This window comes from Spermophilus citellus (assembly GCF_964194105.1).
Source record: "Spermophilus citellus genome assembly, chromosome: 18".
In the NCBI taxonomy this organism is placed as follows: domain Eukaryota; kingdom Metazoa; phylum Chordata; class Mammalia; order Rodentia; family Sciuridae; genus Spermophilus; species Spermophilus citellus.
Genome location: NC_138200.1, coordinates 40,141,376 through 40,161,678, shown reverse-complemented (window position 1 = coordinate 40,161,678; position 20,303 = coordinate 40,141,376). Strand labels below are relative to the sequence as shown.

General features: G+C 34.0%; 1 protein-coding gene across 1 annotated transcript in view; it reads left to right on the top strand.

Annotated features, from left to right (window-relative positions):
• RPGRIP1L (RPGRIP1 like) overlaps positions 1 to 20,303 on the top strand; it is a 101,508-nt gene that overhangs the window by 41,017 nt on the left and 40,188 nt on the right. Inside the window, exons 16-21 of the mRNA XM_081275883.1 lie at positions 2,927 to 3,379; positions 6,490 to 6,641; positions 9,221 to 9,599; positions 10,886 to 11,073; positions 11,217 to 11,297; positions 19,796 to 19,903. Coding sequence (XP_081132009.1) covers positions 2,927 to 3,379; positions 6,490 to 6,641; positions 9,221 to 9,599; positions 10,886 to 11,073; positions 11,217 to 11,297; positions 19,796 to 19,903 — 1,361 coding nt within the window. The remainder of the gene's footprint in view (positions 1 to 2,926; positions 3,380 to 6,489; positions 6,642 to 9,220; positions 9,600 to 10,885; positions 11,074 to 11,216; positions 11,298 to 19,795; positions 19,904 to 20,303) is intronic.

Here is a 20,303-nt window from a genome sequence, read left to right as displayed (position 1 = left end):
TTTATCATATTGAAAATCAAGCTAGAAAATTTTTAAGTTGTAGTTGGACACAATACCTTTATTTTTATTTATTTTTATGTGGTGCTGAGGATCAAATCCAGGGCCTCACACGTGCCAGGCAAGCACTCTACCACTGAGTCACAACTCCAGCCCTAGTATTTGTTTTTAAAAGTTCTGTTTACCCCCCCCAAAAAAAAAAAAAAAAAAAAAAAAAAATATATATATATATATATATATATATATATATATGAGTAGAGTAGCATTATTTTAAATTTTTAATGTTTTGCAAATCTTTTAGGACCTGACTTAATAGAAAACAGCTGGATTATTACATCTGTTTCTGCATTTAATCTGTCGTAATAACACATATCATTTAGTCTTTGAGAAACTTCATTATACACATGTAAGACAGTAAAATGAAAAAGGCAAATAACATCTTGGTAGTAGTATGAAATTAGTTTTGTCCTCAACGACCCCCTAAAACAGTTTTAGAGACCCTCAGAGGTGCCTAGACCATATTTTTAAAACTTCTGATCTATGAGGAAGGGCAAAATAAATATCTTTATCTGACTGAACAAGGCTTTCCAAAAGTCAAGGAGCAGTGTGTACCTTTTCTTCCAAGTAGTACTCAATAAAAATTTGCTTAATGGAACTTTCTTGGTTAAAAGGGAGGTCACAGAGTTAAGAATTTTCTTTCTTTTCAAAACTTAACAAACTTTTACAAGTATGTTTTATATGTCTCTTAAATTCATTGACTTATTCCGTAAACATGATCAAGTCTCTAATGCATCCTAAGCAAAGTGCTAGCCAGTAAAGAATACAAATAGGAAAAAACTGAGGCACCACCTCAAGGGTATTTTTTTCTTGGTGCTGAAGATTGAACTGAGGGTCTTGTGAATGCTAAGCACATGTTCTACCACTGAGCTATAACCCCAGCCCCAGAGATTTATTTCTCACAGTTGTAAGGCTGAGAAGTTCGCCTTGAGGGTCCTTCGTGGCAAGGGCCATAGCAGAAGGCAGAAGGGCAAAAGAACATGCACAAAGGGAAAGCAAGAAGAGACCAAACTCACTTTTATAGTAAACCCACTCTTGTGATATCAAACCCACTCCCATGATTATGACATGAAGCCATTCATGAAGGTAGAGCCTCTATGGCCTAATTGCGTCTTAAAGATTCTGCCTCTCGACACTGTTGCATAGGGGATTAAGTTTCCAACACATGAACTTGGGGAAACACATTCAAATCATAGCAGGTATTAAGAAAACACTGATGAAAGAATGCCTCTTCCTACCTCAAGGTTCAGGTAAAAGGGCTGGAGATGTGGCTTGATGGTAGGGTGCTTTGCCTAGCATGTATGAGGTCCTGTGTTCAATCCCTAGCACACAAAGAAAAATGATTTGGGGAACTCTAAAATAGGTGTGGAGTCTTTAGAAACAGTCCACACACATGCATGCACACACACACAAAAGACTAGACTTCACCACTAAGTAAAAGTAGTATATTCAGTATTGCATTTTGGAGATTATACTCCTGGTATTAGGAGAATGAGTAAGACATGAAGGAAGGAAGCATGTTGAGTTCCATAATAATCTAGATAGTAAACTGAAGGTATTAAATAGATGCAGTGGTGATAGAATAGGGACAAATCTGATAAAGATTTAGGAAATAGTGTTGGATAGTAGTGACCCTATAAGATATGGTGAGAGTAACCAAAAAAGGAATCTAGGATGACTCTGGTGTCTAACCTGGGCAACTGGATGAATGTTAACACCATCTCTTGAGATTCAAAGTAAAAAACAAACAAACAAACAAATAGCCAGAAAACCGTATGATACCTTCTGTTTTGGATATACTGAATTTGAAGTGCCTTCGGGATTCTATAAGATAGAGGGTGAAGTAAAACATTAGATATATGGGACAGGAATTTAGGAAAAAAATCTGAGTTAAAAATGGAAATATGGAAGGTTTCAACATGCTGATTATAACACAAGTCATAAAAGTAAATGAGATGGCCCATGAGAATATGTCGACTAATAAGAGAATTGAAAGCAGAACCCCAGAAAACTAGCAGAGAAAGAAAAGGAAGGGCAGGGGAAATAATGACATGGAAGCCAAGATAGAAGTTCACAGAAGGGATAGTTTCATCAGTCTCAATAGAAGCAAAGAAAACAAATAGTACAGGGTTCAGTATCCATTGAGTCTAGCAATTAATTGGTTATTGCTGATATTTTCTGCCGTAGTTTTATGGAAAAGTAAGGCAATGTGGTTTACATGAGTAGTTGGAGACACGCACATGCATTATTCTTTATAGAAACTTGAGTGTAACAGTAGGGGAAAAATGTAAATAAAAAGAGATCTTTTTAAAAATAGCTTTAAAGAACTATAGTTAATGTATTTTAAAAGACACATTTAAAGTATACATTTTGGTGAGTTTGGGCTTGTGTATACAACTGTGAAACCATTACTATAATGAAGACAATAAACATACACTTCACCCCGCACAGGAGAAACATGTATCCTATCACGCTAAAGGAAGGGAGCCTGAGAAAAGAGAAATTAAGGAGAGAAGGTAATGGACAAAGAAAAGGTGGAGGAGCAGGTGAAACAAAATAGTGACCTCAGCTGTTCATTCAGAAACCTGCTTTTCTTTTTCCTTTTGCTGGCTTTGGCTATATTACAACTAAAGTTGTAATTTTTAAAAACTTTGTATTTTAAGTTGACAAATTATACTTGTGTGTATTTTGAAGTTATAATTTGTTATTGTTTAACAAGTGATGTATCAAAACAAGAAAAATGGTATAGTCATAGAATTTAAGATTGAGATTATCCACTAAAAGCACTCAAACTTCCGACTGCTTCAAATACAAGTTTGCATTTTCATATGTCAAATTTTAAAATCTCTAAACTATGTGTCTTCTCTTGTAGCCCAATTAAAGGATATTGCCTATGGCACCAAACAGTACAAATTTAAACCAGAAATCATGCCAGATGACTCTGTCGATGAATTTGATGAAACCATCCACCTAGAACGAGGCGAAAATCTATTTGAAATCCACATCAACAAAGTAATCTTTTCTTCTGAAGTTTTACAGGCATCTGGAGATAAAGAGCCTGTCACTTTCTGTACTTATGCTTTCTATGATTTTGAACTACAGACAACTCCCATAGTTCAAGGCCTTCACCCAGAATATAACTTCACTTCTCAATATCTTGTTCATGTTAACGACTTATTTTTACATTATATTCAGAAGAATACTGTCACACTTGAAGTCCACCAAGCTCACAGCACAGATTATGAAACACTTGCAGCATGTCAATTGAGATTCCATGAAATTCTAGAAAAAAGCGGTCGAATATTTTGCACAGCAAGTTTGGTTGGTAAGTACAGTTTATAGGCTTCAAATATTTAGATCACTAATTTGAGTTATCTATTGTTATTCTGCATTAGTGTCTTATACATTAAAGGTGCCTTTTGGATAGGGACAATGTTCTCTATTTACATTCATAGTATATCTTAAATATTATTGATGACATCAGTAAAATAGCTATTTAGTGTTTAAAAACTTATTATTTCAGATGTTTGTTTATCATATTGATACCCCTTGTTTGATTAAACAGTTACAGTACATTCATCAATTTTTTTTTTTTTTACAACATTGTGTTACCACTTACTAAATACTAAGAATACTGGTCAGTGATAAGACAGACAAAACTTGTATTCTCAGATAGCTTAGCTAACCTTCTAGCAAGGAAAATAGCCAACAAAACAAATAAATAATTATATTCAGATATGAAAAATAACTTGAGCAAGAAGCTAACAGAGGGATGGAAGATTGCTAGTTGAGATGAAAGCTTCCTCAAGAGGGTGATGTTGATAAAGACCTGAATGAAGTTCCATGCCAGGATGCAGGGGAAGAATGTTTCAGGCAGGGGAAATAGCAAAACCAGAGATCTGAGAGAGGAACAAACCTGACGTGTTATAGGGGCAGAAAGGTGGCCTGTAACTGGAGTAAAGATGAAATTAAATTAAAAAGCCAATCAGAGCATACTGTAGAGCAATATAGGTCCTAGGAGTTTAGGGTTGAAAAATGGGACTCCAACATTTAAGAAACTGGAAAAGGAAGAGCCTGAAGGACCTAGGAATTAAACCAGAGAACTTGCACCTGATGGAAGAAAAAGTAGGCCCAAATCTCCATCATGTCAGATTAGGCCCCAGCTTTCTTAATAAAACTCCTGTAGCGCAAGAATTAAAACCAAGAATCAATAAATGGGGGTGGATTCAAACAAAAAGTTTCTTCTCAACAAAAGAAACAATATGGTGAATAGAGAGCCTATAGAATGGGAGCAAATCTTTACCACAAGCACATCAGGTAGAGCACTAATCTCAAGGTTATATAAAGCACTCAAAAACCTTAACACCAAAATAACAAATAAATAAATCAATAGATAAATGGGCCAAGGAACTGAACAGGAACTTCTTGGAAGAAGATATACAATCAATCAACAAACATGAAAAAATGTTCATCATCTCTAGCAATTAGAGAAATGCAAATCAAAACTACTCAAAGATTTCATCTCACTCCAGTCAGAATGGCAGCTGTTATGAATACAAACAACAATAAGTGTTGGCGAGGATGTGGGGGAAAAGGCACACTCATACAGTGCTGGTGGGACTGCAAATTGTCGCAGCCAATCTGGAAAGCAGTATAGAGATTCCTTGGAAAACTGGGAATGGAACCATCATTTGACCCAACTATCCCACTCCTTGGTTTATACCCAAAGAACTTAAAAAGAGCATACTACAGGGACCCAGCCACATCAATGTTTACAACAGCACAATTTACAATAGCTAAATTGTGGAACCAACCTAGATGCCCTTCAGTAGATGAATGGATAACGAAACTGTGGTATAGATATACAATGGAATATTACTCAGCATTAAAAGAACAAAATCTTGGCATTTGCAGGCAAATGGACGGAGTTGGAGAATATTATGCTAACTGAAGTAAGCCAATCTCCAAAAACCAAATGCTGAAAGTTTTCTCTGATATGTGGACGCTGATCCATAATGGGGGTGGAGGGAGCATGGGAGGAATGGAGGAATTTTAGATAGGGCAAAGGGGAAGGGAGGTTAAGGGAGGAGGCATAGGGGTAGGAAAGATGGTGGCATGAGATGGATATCATTACCCGAAGTACATGTGTAAGACACGAATGGTGTGAATATACTTTGTGTACAATCAGTGTCTTGAAAAATTGTGCTCTATGTGTAATATGAAATGAATAGCATTCTCCCATCATATATAACAAATCAGAATAATTTTTTTAAAAAAGAGCCTGAAAAGGAAACTGAGGGGTGACCAGTGGTATAGGAGGAAAACTGAAAGTATATGGCATCCCAGAAGCCAAGTAGAAAAACCATTTTAAGAAGGAACAGTGTTGATTTTGTGTCTGGAAAGGGATTTTATTTTACTGATTAAGTGGTTGATGACATAGATAATATATTTATGACTTAAAAGTCAAAATGATGTAGGTATCTTATCCTCTCCTGTCTCCAGACACCCCTGAACCCCCTCACCAAAGATTTTTTATGCATATGCAACCAAATATGTATGCATTAATATTCTTCTATTACATTTTATAAATAATGTTAGATATTAAATCATGGTTGAATAAAAAAAAATTATGAGGTAGGAGTAGAGTTTTAATAACATGGTATGTTCAGAGAAGTTTATGTATACAATATTCTCTACTTGACAAATATTGAGTATCTATTATGTGCTAGTCCCTACGGTAGGAGTAAAAAATTGGTGAAAACTACATTCCTTACCCTCAAGAAACTTTCATTGTGGTGTACAGACTATACAGTTGTGAGTAGACAGGCCAGAGCCGTCAGTGCTCTAATGAGGACATACAAAGTCTGTGAAGGAAGTACAGAGCTGTTGAACCTCCACAGAGGATAAGTCTTCACAGAGGAATAACAAGGGTGTGCAGGGCAAATATCATACAACTTTTCCCCCAGTACTTGGTACAGTAAAGAAATGGAAAAATGCCAAAGAATTTCCCAAAGTCGAATTAAAATTTGGAATGTCATATTTATAATTTTGAGGTTGCATATTGCAAATGTCAGGCTATATTGAGTACAACTTGTTTAAATAAAAGTACTATAGCATCAAAAAGAATCTGGGGAGTATCTGATTCAATATTTACATTTTTCTTTATATTTCAGAAGGATTGAAATGGTATGATATATCCCAAATCATAATTTGACATAGTTTTTAAATAATATTTAACATACAATGAAACCCATACCCCAAAAGTAACTCTTTTCTTCATCTGTTATTTGCCAATCATACATCATTTGTGCAAGTCATATCATTGAACTGTATAAAATTTATAGTTTTAATGCATAACACCATTGATGTATCTTTTACTTATATATATTTCATTTATGTGACTGTTTTAACAGTGGGTTATGTATTGACTTGTAGGAACTAAAGGAGACATCCCAAATTTTGGCACAGTAGAATACTGGTTCCAATTAAGAGTTCCCATGGATCAAGCAATTCGACTTTATCGAGAACGAGCAAAGGCTTTGGGATATATAACATCAAATTTTAAGGGGCCAGAGCAAATGCAATCGGTAAGCTTTATTGACTTTAGAACCCTTTTATTACATAGAAATTTTATAATATTCTCTTATATATCAGGCTTTAAATTGTAATCATTTTCTTTCACAGCCTTCAAGTGGCTTTTTTCAACTTCTTATTTTGGAATAATCATACTCTCATAGGAAGTAGCAAAAATAGTACAGTGAGGTCCTGTGTGTGCTTCACCCAGTTTCTTCAAGTTGTAACACCTAACAGAACTATGGATTAATATCAAAACCAGGAAATTGACATTGGTATAATAGGCTAGCTACCTTATTCAGATTTTTATCAGTTGTTACAGGCAGGCATTTGTGTGTGTGTATGTAAACATGTGTATAGTCATTTTATGCAGTTTTGTCACATGTCACAATTCATATAACAATCACCACAATGAAGATACAGAACATCAATACAGAAAGAATTCCCTTGTACTACCAGGACAGTTTGGGGTTATATAATTTCAGTACTGTTACCACACATCAAGTCTTTCATTAACAAGTTCCACTGTTAAGAAAGCAAATAACTATTCTTGGAATATCAATTATTTTCTTTCTTTCAAACTGTTTCCTCAAAAATTGGGTTTCTGAAATGCAAAGTCAAATACAAAATGTATATTTTCTTGCGAAGAACTGGGAGTTTAAATGCAATTCCCCAGGTTAGCATTTCCTAAACCATGTTTCATGGAGTCTTAATGATCATATTCCTAAATGAATTCCATGATCCAGTGAATGTAGAAAGCACAGAATTGAGCAAAGTTAAATAGGATTCTTGACTTAAGATTTCTTGTATATATGAATTTCAACAGGAAACATAAGGTATGCACTTACGTTGCATAACAGAGGAAGGTGTTATAGTAGAAATATTTTGGAAGGTTGACTCAACTCATAAATATCTTACTTTCTTTGTTCTTAGAACTGACCCTTCCCAATTCATGGGACCTGGCCCCCCAGTGTTCAGGTTTCTATTAAATGATCTCATTTTCTCACACTCCCCATGTAATTATATAACTGATTACAGAATATCTGCTTGACCCCAGTTGGGCCAATCAGATTCTGCTTTCTGAAACCAAGAGAAAGCAAGACTCATGATACTTAAAACATGTAAAATTGGGAGTAATTGGCAGCCATTTTCTACCATTATAGTCAGCAAAGGGGGAAAAAATGGATCCAAGGAGAAAGAACAATTAGCAAGTATTATGAGAAAAATGGATACCAAAGAGAAAGTAAATTTTAGTAGTATACCAGTCCTACTACCTTCCTAAGGTCCAGCCACATTTCTGCTGTACAGTTCCATGAAATGTCCTTATAACCTTCCTCTGTGTGGTATTTCTGCTCAATGGATTGGTTTCTGTGACTTTCACTTAAAGAACCATTACTAACATAACTTGAGAAAGAATAGCACTTGCTTCCCAGAGATCCATCTTTCTGGCTAATATTCTTCATAATACACTTTGGGAAATGCCGAAAGAAATGGGAATTAGAAACAAGGAAACCGGATTATTTGTTTGATTTTTGTAGTTTAAAGGTTTTTAGACTCCCAGATTCTGGCTTTCATTTACTGGTGGAATTTTAGCTTTCATGGATGGATTTGAGGATGTCAGTGCAGGGGGTTCTTTTAAAAATCATTCCACTCAGCCTTCCATAACTGAGTGCAGACTAGCCTGGGAACGCAGAATTGTGATTTCCTTTCTCAGGTTTCTCCACTCCAACCCACCAGATATCTCTACCAAGAAGATTTTGACTCTGACTCTATTTGGCCTTCTCCAATTAAGTCTCCTAGTTAGGGGATCTCATCTGTTCAATCCAGACTCAGAAATACAGAGGAGTTCCTCGTGGAAAGGAGAGAATTCTCCAACACTAACCTAAACAAGGACACTGAAACACTAGCATTTTCTTTGTCCTAGATATATCAATTATGGAAGATTTACTGTTTAGTGCAGTTATTTTCCGAAATACTTGTGTGGTGGCCCTCTTAGTAGTATTTCCATAAGGAACCATGGAGTAGTTCCCAGCTCTGCCTGATAACTTCTGCTGCTCATCTGTCTTCCAAAATGTCCTCCCAAACCTTGCTTTTTAGCCCTCCCATATTTTTCTTGTTCTTATAGAAGTTGGACTTTGATACACTGGCTAATCTTGGTCTCATATATCTGCTTCTTCAAGCCCCAATGGTTCAGGATGAGGGCCAACCCCAAATATAACAGAATTATCACTGTGGACAAGCGATGAATCTCCTCTGGTTAGGACATTCTTCTTTAGACCTATCACTCACTGTAGTCTCTGGTTATTAAATAGAATTAATAACTCTTTTCTTGGTTGGTTTTGGCTTTAACACCAATTTCTACATACCTTCTCAATCTCCTATGTTTGTTGCTAATAGCACAGGATCATCTGTCCCCATATGGTTTTAAATAAGAATCAAAGGTGGGTTTTTTTTACCTTAACTGATAAATTAACTTTGGATGAAAATATGCAGCTTCTGTCCATTTACAAAATTATTTTGTTTGGGGGTTGGCAGCTGCTGTTTATCTTTTAATTGTATTATTTCTATAATATAAATATGTATGTTTTTCCAGTTAAGTCAGCAAGTACCTAAAACTGCTCAGCTCAGTTCAACAGATTCCACAGAAGGCAACTTAAATGAACTTGACATTACAATAAGATGTTGCAACAACCTGCAGTCCCGAGCTCGCCACCTGCAGCCACACCCATATGTTGTGTACAAGTTTTTTGATTTTGCAGACCATGATACAGCCATCATTCCCAGTAGCAATGATCCACAGTTTGATGATCATATGTGTTTCCCAGTGCCAATGAATATGGATTTGGATCGATACCTTAAGTCAGAGTCTCTGAGTTTTTATGTGTTTGATGATAGTGATACCCAGGAGAATATTTACATAGGAAAAGTCAATGTGCCTTTGATTTCATTGGCACATGACAGGTGTATCTCAGGTAAGCCTATGTTCTTGATTCTACAAAATTGTAAAAGCAAACTTAAATTGTACCTCAGTGTTATGGATGTGATTTGTTTATAACTAATTTTCCTAACCTTCTCAGAATCCTTAAACTTTGGGCCATTTTTTTTTTTTAGTTATTTACTGAGCAATTGCTGTAAGAATTATAATATGCATCATAGCATACTCTACTTAAAATTAAACCTAATTCCATTAAAATATAGAAAAACTAATACAATTTCATTCTCACTACTTTTTCATTCTCTCATTTCTGCTATTCTTGACATATATATATAGTATGCCTGTATATGTTATAAACCTCTGTAGGTACCATGTAGCAGAAGGAGGAGAGGAGACATTAAGAGCAGTCCCACACTCTTACTGTTTTGAATGTTTTTCAGTAAATGCTGCTCAATTTGTTGCATATCTTTGATCACTTTCCAGTTTCCTTATATGGTTGTTTTGAAGCATTCTGTCCACTTTTATCATTGCTTTTTGGGAAGAATATTTGCTGAGCTCTTCATTCAGCCATTTGAAAGTCTTACCTATGACTGTAAGAGAAGTTTATCATCTTAACAATATTTTGTTCATATTCTTTGATCTATTTATTTCATAGACTTTTTATCAGTGTAGATATTAATTTGCAATAATATAACAACTTCCAGTAAAATATATTTAAAATTGGGCTGGGGCTATAGCTCACTTGGTGGAGTGCCTACCTAGCATGTGTGGGATGCTGGGTTCAATTCTCAACACCACATAAAAATGAAATGAAGGTATTGTGTCCATCTACAATAAAAAATATTTTTTAAATACATATATTTTAAAATCATAACAATTTATAGTAATGTAAAGATTTCTTTACATACATAAACTGTTTGAAATTTTAAAATTTTAATATATTTTTCATTAGACACAAGTCTCTTACAAGAATTTTCAAGTCAAAATGAAAATCAGTACTTGAAATACAACCAGATATGTCTTAGAAGAAGGCTAGGAATTCTGAATAATCCTGAATTTAATTTCAGGGAATTAAAATAGTTATAAATTAATTTCCCATTGTTAAGTCAGTATTATCTTTGAGGCCTTAATTTCTGTAAGAAGTCAGTTTGAGAAAGGAACTTATCATAATTCCTCTTTATTTTATTCTCAATGACATTTGAGTTGTAAGTAAAAAATACTAAAAAAAATTTTTAAGTAGAGGATGGTTCTTTGTTTCTCTTTAATTCCTATGTAAATAAAATTTCACTCTTACTAATTAAAAATATTTTTGTAATTTGACAGGACTATTTGAGTTAATAGATCATCAAAAGAATCCTGCAGGCACTATCCATGTTATATTAAAATGGAAATTTGCTTATCTTCCACCAAGTGGATCAATAACTACTGAAGTTGAAGGAAATTTCATACACAGAGAACCAGAAGTTGTTCAGGCACTACCTCCAACATCCTCTGTTAGCACATCAGTTGCAGTGAGTAGCTATAACTTCAAATTTTCTTTCAAACATAAAATTTGAATACAAACTTAATAACCAAATACCTCTGCCAAAGAAAAAATTGTTGAAACTTTATCTACTATTCACCATACTCATCCTGACATATTGGTTTATCTTAGGTACCAACACCTAAACCTAGACGTTTAACACCTGTAGAGAAGAAAGTGTCTTTTGTGGATATCATGCCACATAGGGATTCTGTAAGTAGTAAATACTCAAAATATGGATTTGTTTTTTTCTGTAATAAATATTTGAAATAACAAATAGAGATATACTATAACTTACTTGATTTAAATGGGAACAAGTGAATGAAGTACATCTTTTCCCTTTAAAATGACCACTTTTTTGTTTGGCACTATATAGAAGTGTTAACCGTTCATATTCCTTGATCTAAGCCCCTCTCCTGGCCCCATGTCTCTCTGCAGTCCCAGTCCTGTGTTCCCACTTAAAAAAAAAGTTGTCTAAATTCTGCTTCCTTGCCTCATACTGTTTCTTAAACATACTCTAGGAAAATTAATTTTAACTGTCTTAGTAAAGTCACAGTGACTTTTTTTGCGGAGGGTGGACTTATTCAGTTATGTTTTTATTCTGATGGACTTGGCATTCTAGGTGTCAGTTATTTTCTCTTTTTTTACTTTATTTTTTTAAATTGGTGTGTTATAATTATATAGTAGTGGGATTCATTGTGTCATATTCATTAAAGCTCATAACATAATTTTCTCAATCTCCTTTCTTAGTACCTTCCCTTTATGCCCCCCTCCTCCTGATCCCTTTACTCTACTGATCTTACTTATGTTATCATTTAATTAGTACTTATCATTATATATATATATGGATCTATTGTGATATATGTGTGCATGAATATAGCATAATGTGGTAGATTTTGTTTCTCAGTACTTCCCATTCCCTCCCTTCCTCTTAATCCCCTTCCTCTAGTGTATTGGTCTCCCTTCTATTTTAATGAGGTTCCCCACTCCCTTTTTTCTCCTTCCTTTCTCCATTCTCTCCGCCACCCACCCACCCCCCGCCCCACCCCTCTCTCTTCCAGAGATGAGAGGAAACATTTGACCTTTGACTTTCTGGTTCTGGCTTATTTCACTTAGCATGATGTTCTCCAGTTTCTTCCGTTTGCCAGCAAATGACATAATTTCATTCTTTATAGCTGATTAAAACTTCATCATGTATATACCACATTTTCTTTATCCATTCATCTGTTGACAGGCACATAGGTGGTTCTAAAACTTGGCTATTATAAATTGCACTGCTATAAACAGTGGTATGCATGTATCCCTATAGTATGCTGATTTTAGTTCTTTTGGATAAATACCAATGTATGGAATAACTGGGTCATATGCTTATCCCATTCATAGTCTTTTTTTTTTTTCATTGTAGATGGACACAGTACCTTTGTTTTTTATTTTTACATGGTACTGAGGATCAAACCTAGTGCCTCACACATACTAGGCAAGTGCTCCACCACTGAGCTACAACCCCAGCCCCCCATTCCTGGTCTTTTAATGAATCTCCATACTACATTCCAAAGTAGTCGTTCTAATTTGCAATACCACTAACAATGTAAAAGTGTACCTTTTCCTCTAAAGGCTCACCAGCATTTATTGTTATTTGTATTCTCGATGAATGGCATTCTAACTGAAATGCAATGAAATCTCAGTATAGTTTTGATTTTCATTTCCCTGATTACTATGGATGTTAAAACATTTTTTATATATTTATTGCCCATTTCTATTTCTTCTGAGAAATATCTGTTTAGTTGTTTGTTATTTGATTGGGTTATGTTTTTTCGGTGTAAGTTTTTAGAGTTCTTTATGTACTCTGGATATTAATCCCCTATTGGAAGAGTAGATGGCAAAGATTTTCTCCCATTCTATAGGCTCTCTCTTCTTGATCTTGTTTCCTTTGCTGTGCAGAAGCAAATTTGATGTCATCCCACTTTGATTCTTGGTTTTATTTCTTGAACCTAAGAGTCGTATTAAGGAAGTCAGTGCCTGCACCAGTATGTTGCAGTTTTGATTCTGTGTTTTCTTCTAACAACAACAGTGTTTCTGGTCTAATTCCTAGGTCTTTGATCCACTTTGAGTTGATTTTTGTTCAGGGAGACAGAGATTGATCTATTTTCATTCTGTATCTGTGTATCCAGTTTTCCCAGCACCATTTGTTTAAAAGGCTGTGTTTTCTCCAACATTTTTTTTTTTTGGCATCTTTGTCCTTTGACAAAGATGACAGTATCTATGTGAATCTGTCTCTGTCTTCCATTATTTTCCATTAGTCTTTATGTCTGTTTTTATGCCAACACCATCCTGTTTTTGTTATTTTACCTCTGTAGTATAATTTGAGATCAGGTGTTATGATGCCTTTGGCATTGCTCTTATTGTCGGTATTGCTTTGGCTATCCTGGGTCTTTTATTCTTCCATATGAATTTTAGGACTTTTTTCTAGTTCTGTGAAGAACGTCATTGTTATTTTGATGGGCATCACATTGAATCTGTAAATAACTTTTGGTAACTTGGCTTATTAATTCTTCCAAGAACATGATACGTCTTTCCATCTTCTGAGGTCATCCTCATCTTCTTTCTTTATGTGCTACTATTTTTTTTTATTTTAGAGGTCTTTTACCTTCCTAGTTAGCTTTATTCCCCAGGTTGTGGTGTTGTAGTTGTTGTTGCTTTTTTGTCTGTTTAAGGTTACTGAGAATTGAATTGTTTCCCTGATTTCTTTCTGAACAGATTCATTATTAGAGTATAGGAAAGCTATAATTTTTATATGATGACATTGTAATCTGCTGCTTTGCTAAGTTTGTCAGCTCAAGAAGTCTTGTGGATTTTTTGAGGTCCTCTAAATCCATGATCATATTGTTAGCAAACAGAGATAGTTTGACTTCTTCCTTTCCTGTATATCCCTTTAATTTCATTCTCTTGCCTGATTGCTCTAGCTCGAGTTTCAAGAACTATTATTGAATAGGAGTGGTGAGACTGGATATTTTTGTCTCATTCTGTATTCTAGAGGAAATGCTTTCAGTTTTTCTCCATCCAATCTGATGTTGGTTTGAGTTTTATAGTGTTTATGATGTTGAGTTAAGATTTTCAGTCCCTAGTTTCTTCAGTGTTTTAACATGAATGGGTGCTGGATTTTGTCAAAGGCTTTTTCTGCATCTATTGAGATGTGAGTTTTGTCCTTAATTTTATCCATTTGATGAATTAACATTTATTGATTTGTATATGCTGAAACAACCTTGTATCCCTGAGATGACTCCAACTTGATCATGGTGTATAATCTTCTTAATGTATTCTTAAATGAATATTGCTAATATTTTTGTAAAAATTTTTCCATCTGTGTTCTTCAGGGATATTGGTCTAGTGTTCTTTCATTGATGTATCAAGGTGATACTGTATTCACAGCATGAACTTTGGAGTGTTCCCTCCCTCTCTATTTTATGAAATAATTTGAGAAAGATTGTCATCAGCTCTTCTTTAAAGGTCTGATAGAACCCAGATGAGAATCCATCTGATCCCTGACTTTTCTTAGTTGCAAGATTTTTTTGGTTTTTTTGTTTGTTTGTTTTTTAAAGTTGTAGTTGGCCACAATATCTTTATATTTATTTATTTATTTATTTATTTATTTATATGTGGTGCTGAGGATCAACCCAGGGCCTCACATGTGCTAAGTGAGCACTCCACCACTGAGCCATAACCCCAGCCCCAAGATTTTTTTTTTTTTTTTTTTTGGTTACCTCTTAGTCTTTTTAGGTTTTCTGTATCCTTTTGGTTCAATTTCAGTAGATCTCATATGTCTAGAAATTTGTCAATGCCTTCTAAATTTTTCAAATTATTGGAATATTAGTGTTATGGTTTATATATGAGATGTCCCCTGAAGGCTCATGTGCAAGACTAAGCAAGAATTTTCAGAGATGAAATGATTATGAGAGGTATAACAATCAGTGGATTAATCCACTGATAGGGATCAACTGGACAGTAACTATAGGCAAGTAGAGTGTAGCAGGAGGAAGCAGGTCACTGGGGGTATGTCTTTGGGGTTCATATTTTGTCCTTTGTGGATAGAACTATTTTCTCTGTTTCCTTGATGCCCTGTTCTGTGCTACTATCCTCCACCACATCCTTCCAGCATGATTTTCTGCCTCACCTTTGCCCTAGAGCTGTGAAGTCAGCTGATCATGAACTGAATCTCTGAAACCACGAGCCAAAATAAACTTTTCCTCCTAAGAATTGTTCTTGTCAGATGTTTTCATTACAGCAACAAAAAAAAATGAATAAAACATAAGTTTTCAAATTAGTCCCTACTGTTTGCTGGATTTCGGCAACATGTATGATGATTATGTCTTTTTTCATCTCAAATTTTATTAAGTTGGGTCTTCTCTCTTTTTGTATTAGTTTTCTGTAAGGATTTATCAACCTTGTATATATATTCAAAGAACCAGCTCTTTGTTACTTTGATCATTTGTATTATTTAATGTTTATTTCATTAATTTCAGCTCTAATATTAAGTATTACCTGTCTTCTACTGGTTTTCAGATTGGTTTGTTTCTTTTGTAGGGCCTTAAGAACGTAATATTAGATGGTTTGTTTTGGGATCTTTTGTTTTTCTCATGTAGACACTTAATGCTATAAACTTTCCTCTTAGAACCACCTTCACACCATCCCAAAGATTTTGGTATATTGTATCAGTATTCTCATTTCATTCTAGAAATTTTTTTGTTTCTCTTTTTTTTCTCTTATTCTTTTCTCATTCTAAAGAGTATTATTTAATCTTCATGTGTTTATGTGGTTCCTATAGTATTGCTTGTTGTTGATTTCTAGTTTCATTCCAATAAGTTAAATGTTAGGCATTACATCACTTTTTGTATGTGCTAAAACGTTGTTTTGTGACTCAAACTATAGTCTGTTTTGGAGAGATTCCATGAGCTTCTAAGAAAGTAAATTCAGCTCTTGGATGAAATATTTTATAGATATCTTTTAGGTCTATTTGCTCTATGTTATTATTTAAGAAAGAAGTACCTTTCTTGATTTTATGTCTGTGGGTGAGAATGGTGTTTTGAAATCACCAGTATTATTATATTGGGGTCTATCTGAGACTTAATGTCAAGAGTGTTTATTTAATAACCCAATAAATAAATGGGCAGATGAATTAAACAGATACTTCTCACACAAAGAAATACAAATGGCCAACAAATATATGAAAAATATGTCCAACACTATTGGCATTTAGGGAAATGCATTCAAACCACACTGATTTAATGCAATTTCTATTAAAATCCCAATAACGTTCTTCATAGAAATGAAAAAAGCATTCATGAAATTTATCTGGAAAAATAAGAGGCCCAGAATAGCCAAAGGAGACCTTAGCAAGAATAGTAATGCAGGAGGCATCACCATACCAGATCTTAAATTATACTAAAGTATAGTAACAAAAAACAGCATGGCATTGGCACCAAAACAGACATGAGGATCAACGGAACAGAATAAAAGACACAGACACACCCACATAAATACAGTTATCCCATCCTAGACAAAGGTACCATAAACATACATTGGAGAAAAGATAACTTCTTCAACAAATGATGCTGGGAAAACTGGAAATCCATATGTAGCCAAATGAAATTGAGCCTCTCTCTCTCACCCTGTAAAAAACTCAACTCAAAGTAGATCAAGGAGCTAGGCATTAGACCAGAGATCCTGCACTTACTAGAAGAAAAAGTAGGCCCAAGTCTCTATCATGTCACTTTAGGAACTGACTTTCTCAATGAAACTCCTAAAGTACAAGAAGTAAAATTGAGAATCAATAAATGGGATGGTGTCAAACTGAAAAGCTTCTTCACAGCAAAGAAAACAATCAAGAATGTGAACAGAAATCCTATAGAATGGGAGAAAATCTTTGCTACCTGTATTTCAGATAGAGCATCAATCTCCAGGTTATACAAAGAACTCAGAAAACTTAACACCAAAAAAAACCCAAATAACCCAGTCAATAAATGGGCAGAGGAACTGAACAATCACTTCACACAAGAAGAAATACAAATGGTTATAAAATATATAGAAACAATGTTCAACATCTCTAGCAATTAGAGAAATACAAGTTAAAACTATATTGACAAAATAGAGGACACAGAGACAACACTACATAAATATGGTTATATCATACTAGACAAAAGTGCCAAAAACATTCACTAGAGAAAAGATAGCCTATTCAACAAATGGTGCTGGTAAAACTAGAAATCCATATGTAGCAAAATGAAATCAAACCTGTGTCTCTCACGCTGCACAAAAGTCAACTCAAAGTGGATCAAAGAGCTCAGACTCTAAAACCCAGGAGGGTATGAAATGAGATGATCCAAATTCTGAAAGAAAACAACTGCCAGCCAAGATTATTATATCCAGTAAAATAAACAAAGTAGAAATGAAAACTTTTCAAGATAAGGATAAAAGAAGTAATGGTTACTAAGCCAGCACTACAAAAAACCACTTAAATACTACCCACAGAAGACCTCAAAAAGCAAACCCCATATCTCTAAATGGGTGAATCTCACTGGAATAACAGTTAAACAAATGAAAATTAAGACCGAATTAAATACCACTACCATATACATCCATAAGAATGGGACTCTAACTAGAATAATGAATTCTGCTGTCATGTACAACTAAAAGAACCAATTAAAAAGAGTGAATTAAAAATGTAAAACAAATCAAAATGTCAGGAAATAAAAATCTTTCCATAATAATTCTAAATGTAAATGGTCTCTACTCTCCAATTAAAAGACATAGACTTGCTTAGTGGATTAAAAAAATCAAAGTACAACTATATACTATGTTTTTGAACTATATGCTATATGAAATAAATCCTTAATGTTCATTGGACTCATTTAATCCTCACAGTAACCCCATGTACTTCATACTAGAATTATTCCTATTTAGAGATGTAGAAAGTAAATTTTTTTGCTTTTTTTATTAATTTTTTTATTTGTTCTTTTTAGAAATACATACAGTAGAGTATATTTTGACATACATGACTTATTCTAATTAGTACCCCATTCTTGTGGTTGTATGTGATGTAGAGTTATACTGGTCATATATTCATATATAAGAAACTTATGTCTAGTTCATTTTACTGTTTTGTGGAAAGTAATATTTAGAGATGCTAAGAAAACTTGCTCATGGTTAAAGTAGTACAGCTGGTGTTTGAATATAGGTAGCCTGATTCCTAAGTAAATGACCATAAATATTAAAAAGACATCTATAGAGAGATGTTTGTTGCAATATTAGTCATAATATCTAAAAATCATGAAATAGTTAAGTCCAACAGTAGTGAAATAGTTCATTAAACCATGAAACACTCATCAATATAGGTGTTATTTTAGATTATATTTTCCCAAAGTTTCATAATAGGAGAAAATTGTTATATTAATTTTTTAAATGTTAACAGAATATATTGTGTTTATAACACATTTATCACCATATAAATAAAAATTTTAATTACATAAAAATTATAAATAGTTGGGCACAGTGAAACATGTGTGCCTGTAATCCCAGCGTCTTGGAAAGCTGAGCCAGGATTGCAAATTGGAGGCCAATCTGGGCAGTTAGTAGGACTCTGTCTCAAAATAAATACTGAAAAGGGCTGGAGATGTATCTCAGTTATAAATCACCTCTGTGTTTGAATCCCAGTACCACAAAACTAAACAATAATAATAATAATTTAATTATAAAGTAATAAAAATCTAACACATTATTAAAAATATTACTATTGAGTAGTAGGAATATAGATTTGTATTCATTTATTTCTTTTATATATTATTTATCTTTTACACCTTCTTTATTGGGCAAGTTTAATTTTAAAATAGTAAAAATTATAAATTATATTTTAAAAATCAACAAAATTTTAAAATGCTGGAATAATAGTTAACTGTAAGTTGATATTTAGCATAATAAAAAGATAATACTGATTGTAGGAAATATAACTATTTTAGCATATATAACTTTCTAAGTTGTACAAGTAATATATAATCATCATAGAAATATTAGAAAATATAAATAAGAAAATAAACAATAAAAATAAAATTAGGCCTGGTGTGGTGTCACATGCCTGTAATTCCAGCGGCTCAGGAGGCTCTGGAGAATCACAAGTTCAAAGCCAGCCTAAGCAACTTAGTGAGGCCCTAAGCAACTCAGCGAGACCCCGTTTCTAAATAAAATATTTTTTAAAAGACTGGGGATGTGGCTCAGTGGTAAAGTACCCCTGGGTTCAATCCCTGGTACCAAAAAACAAAATTAAATAAAATTACATTTATTCAGACCTACAACTCAATTTTGGTGAATTTTCTTCCATATTTGCAAATACAAATGTCCAACAGTGCCCTATTGTCAGACATTTGCATTGCTATACTTGTATTAAATCCTATGTACATATACTTTAAAGAATTTCCATTTGGGGATGAAGCTCAGTGCTAGAGCACATGTTTAGCATACGTGAGGCCCCGAGTTCAATCCCCAGTACCACAAAACAAAAACAAAAAGTGTATTCATCACTAAACTAATTAAATTTATTGTCACATGGGTGACTATTTTATTTCTTGTCAGTTTTTATTTGTATATATACACACATTCATTTATATGTATATATATATTTGTAAAAGTCTTATAATATACATTCATTCATGTTTTCACATTAGTGCAAAGAGACTTCTCCTCCTCCTGAAGATATGAAGGAAATTTCACCAGAAGTGGATCATACAGCAAAAATAGCAATTAATACAACAACTATTTCAAATATTCCCAAGGTATGCAATTGTATTAAAAATATTTTGGAAGCTTTAATTTGGTTCTTGAAGGCTTTGTCTTAGTATTGATGTGGTTTGAGAAATTATAATATTTATCCTATTTTTGTATGTGACTTCCTTGCATTAAAAACATTAAAAATATGACAAGTACAATTATTTTTGTAATGTTTTTTTTTTTATTTTTAAGAGAGAGTGAGAGAGGAGAGAGAGAGAGAGAGAGAGAGAGAGAGAATTTTTAATATTTATTTTCAGTTCTCGGCGGACACAACATCTTTGTTGGTATGTGGTGCTGAGGATCGAACCCGGGCCACACGCATGCCAGGCGAGCGCGCTACCGCTTGAGCCACATCCCCAGCCCGCTACAATTATTAATTATGTTAAATTTGACAGCTGCAATTGT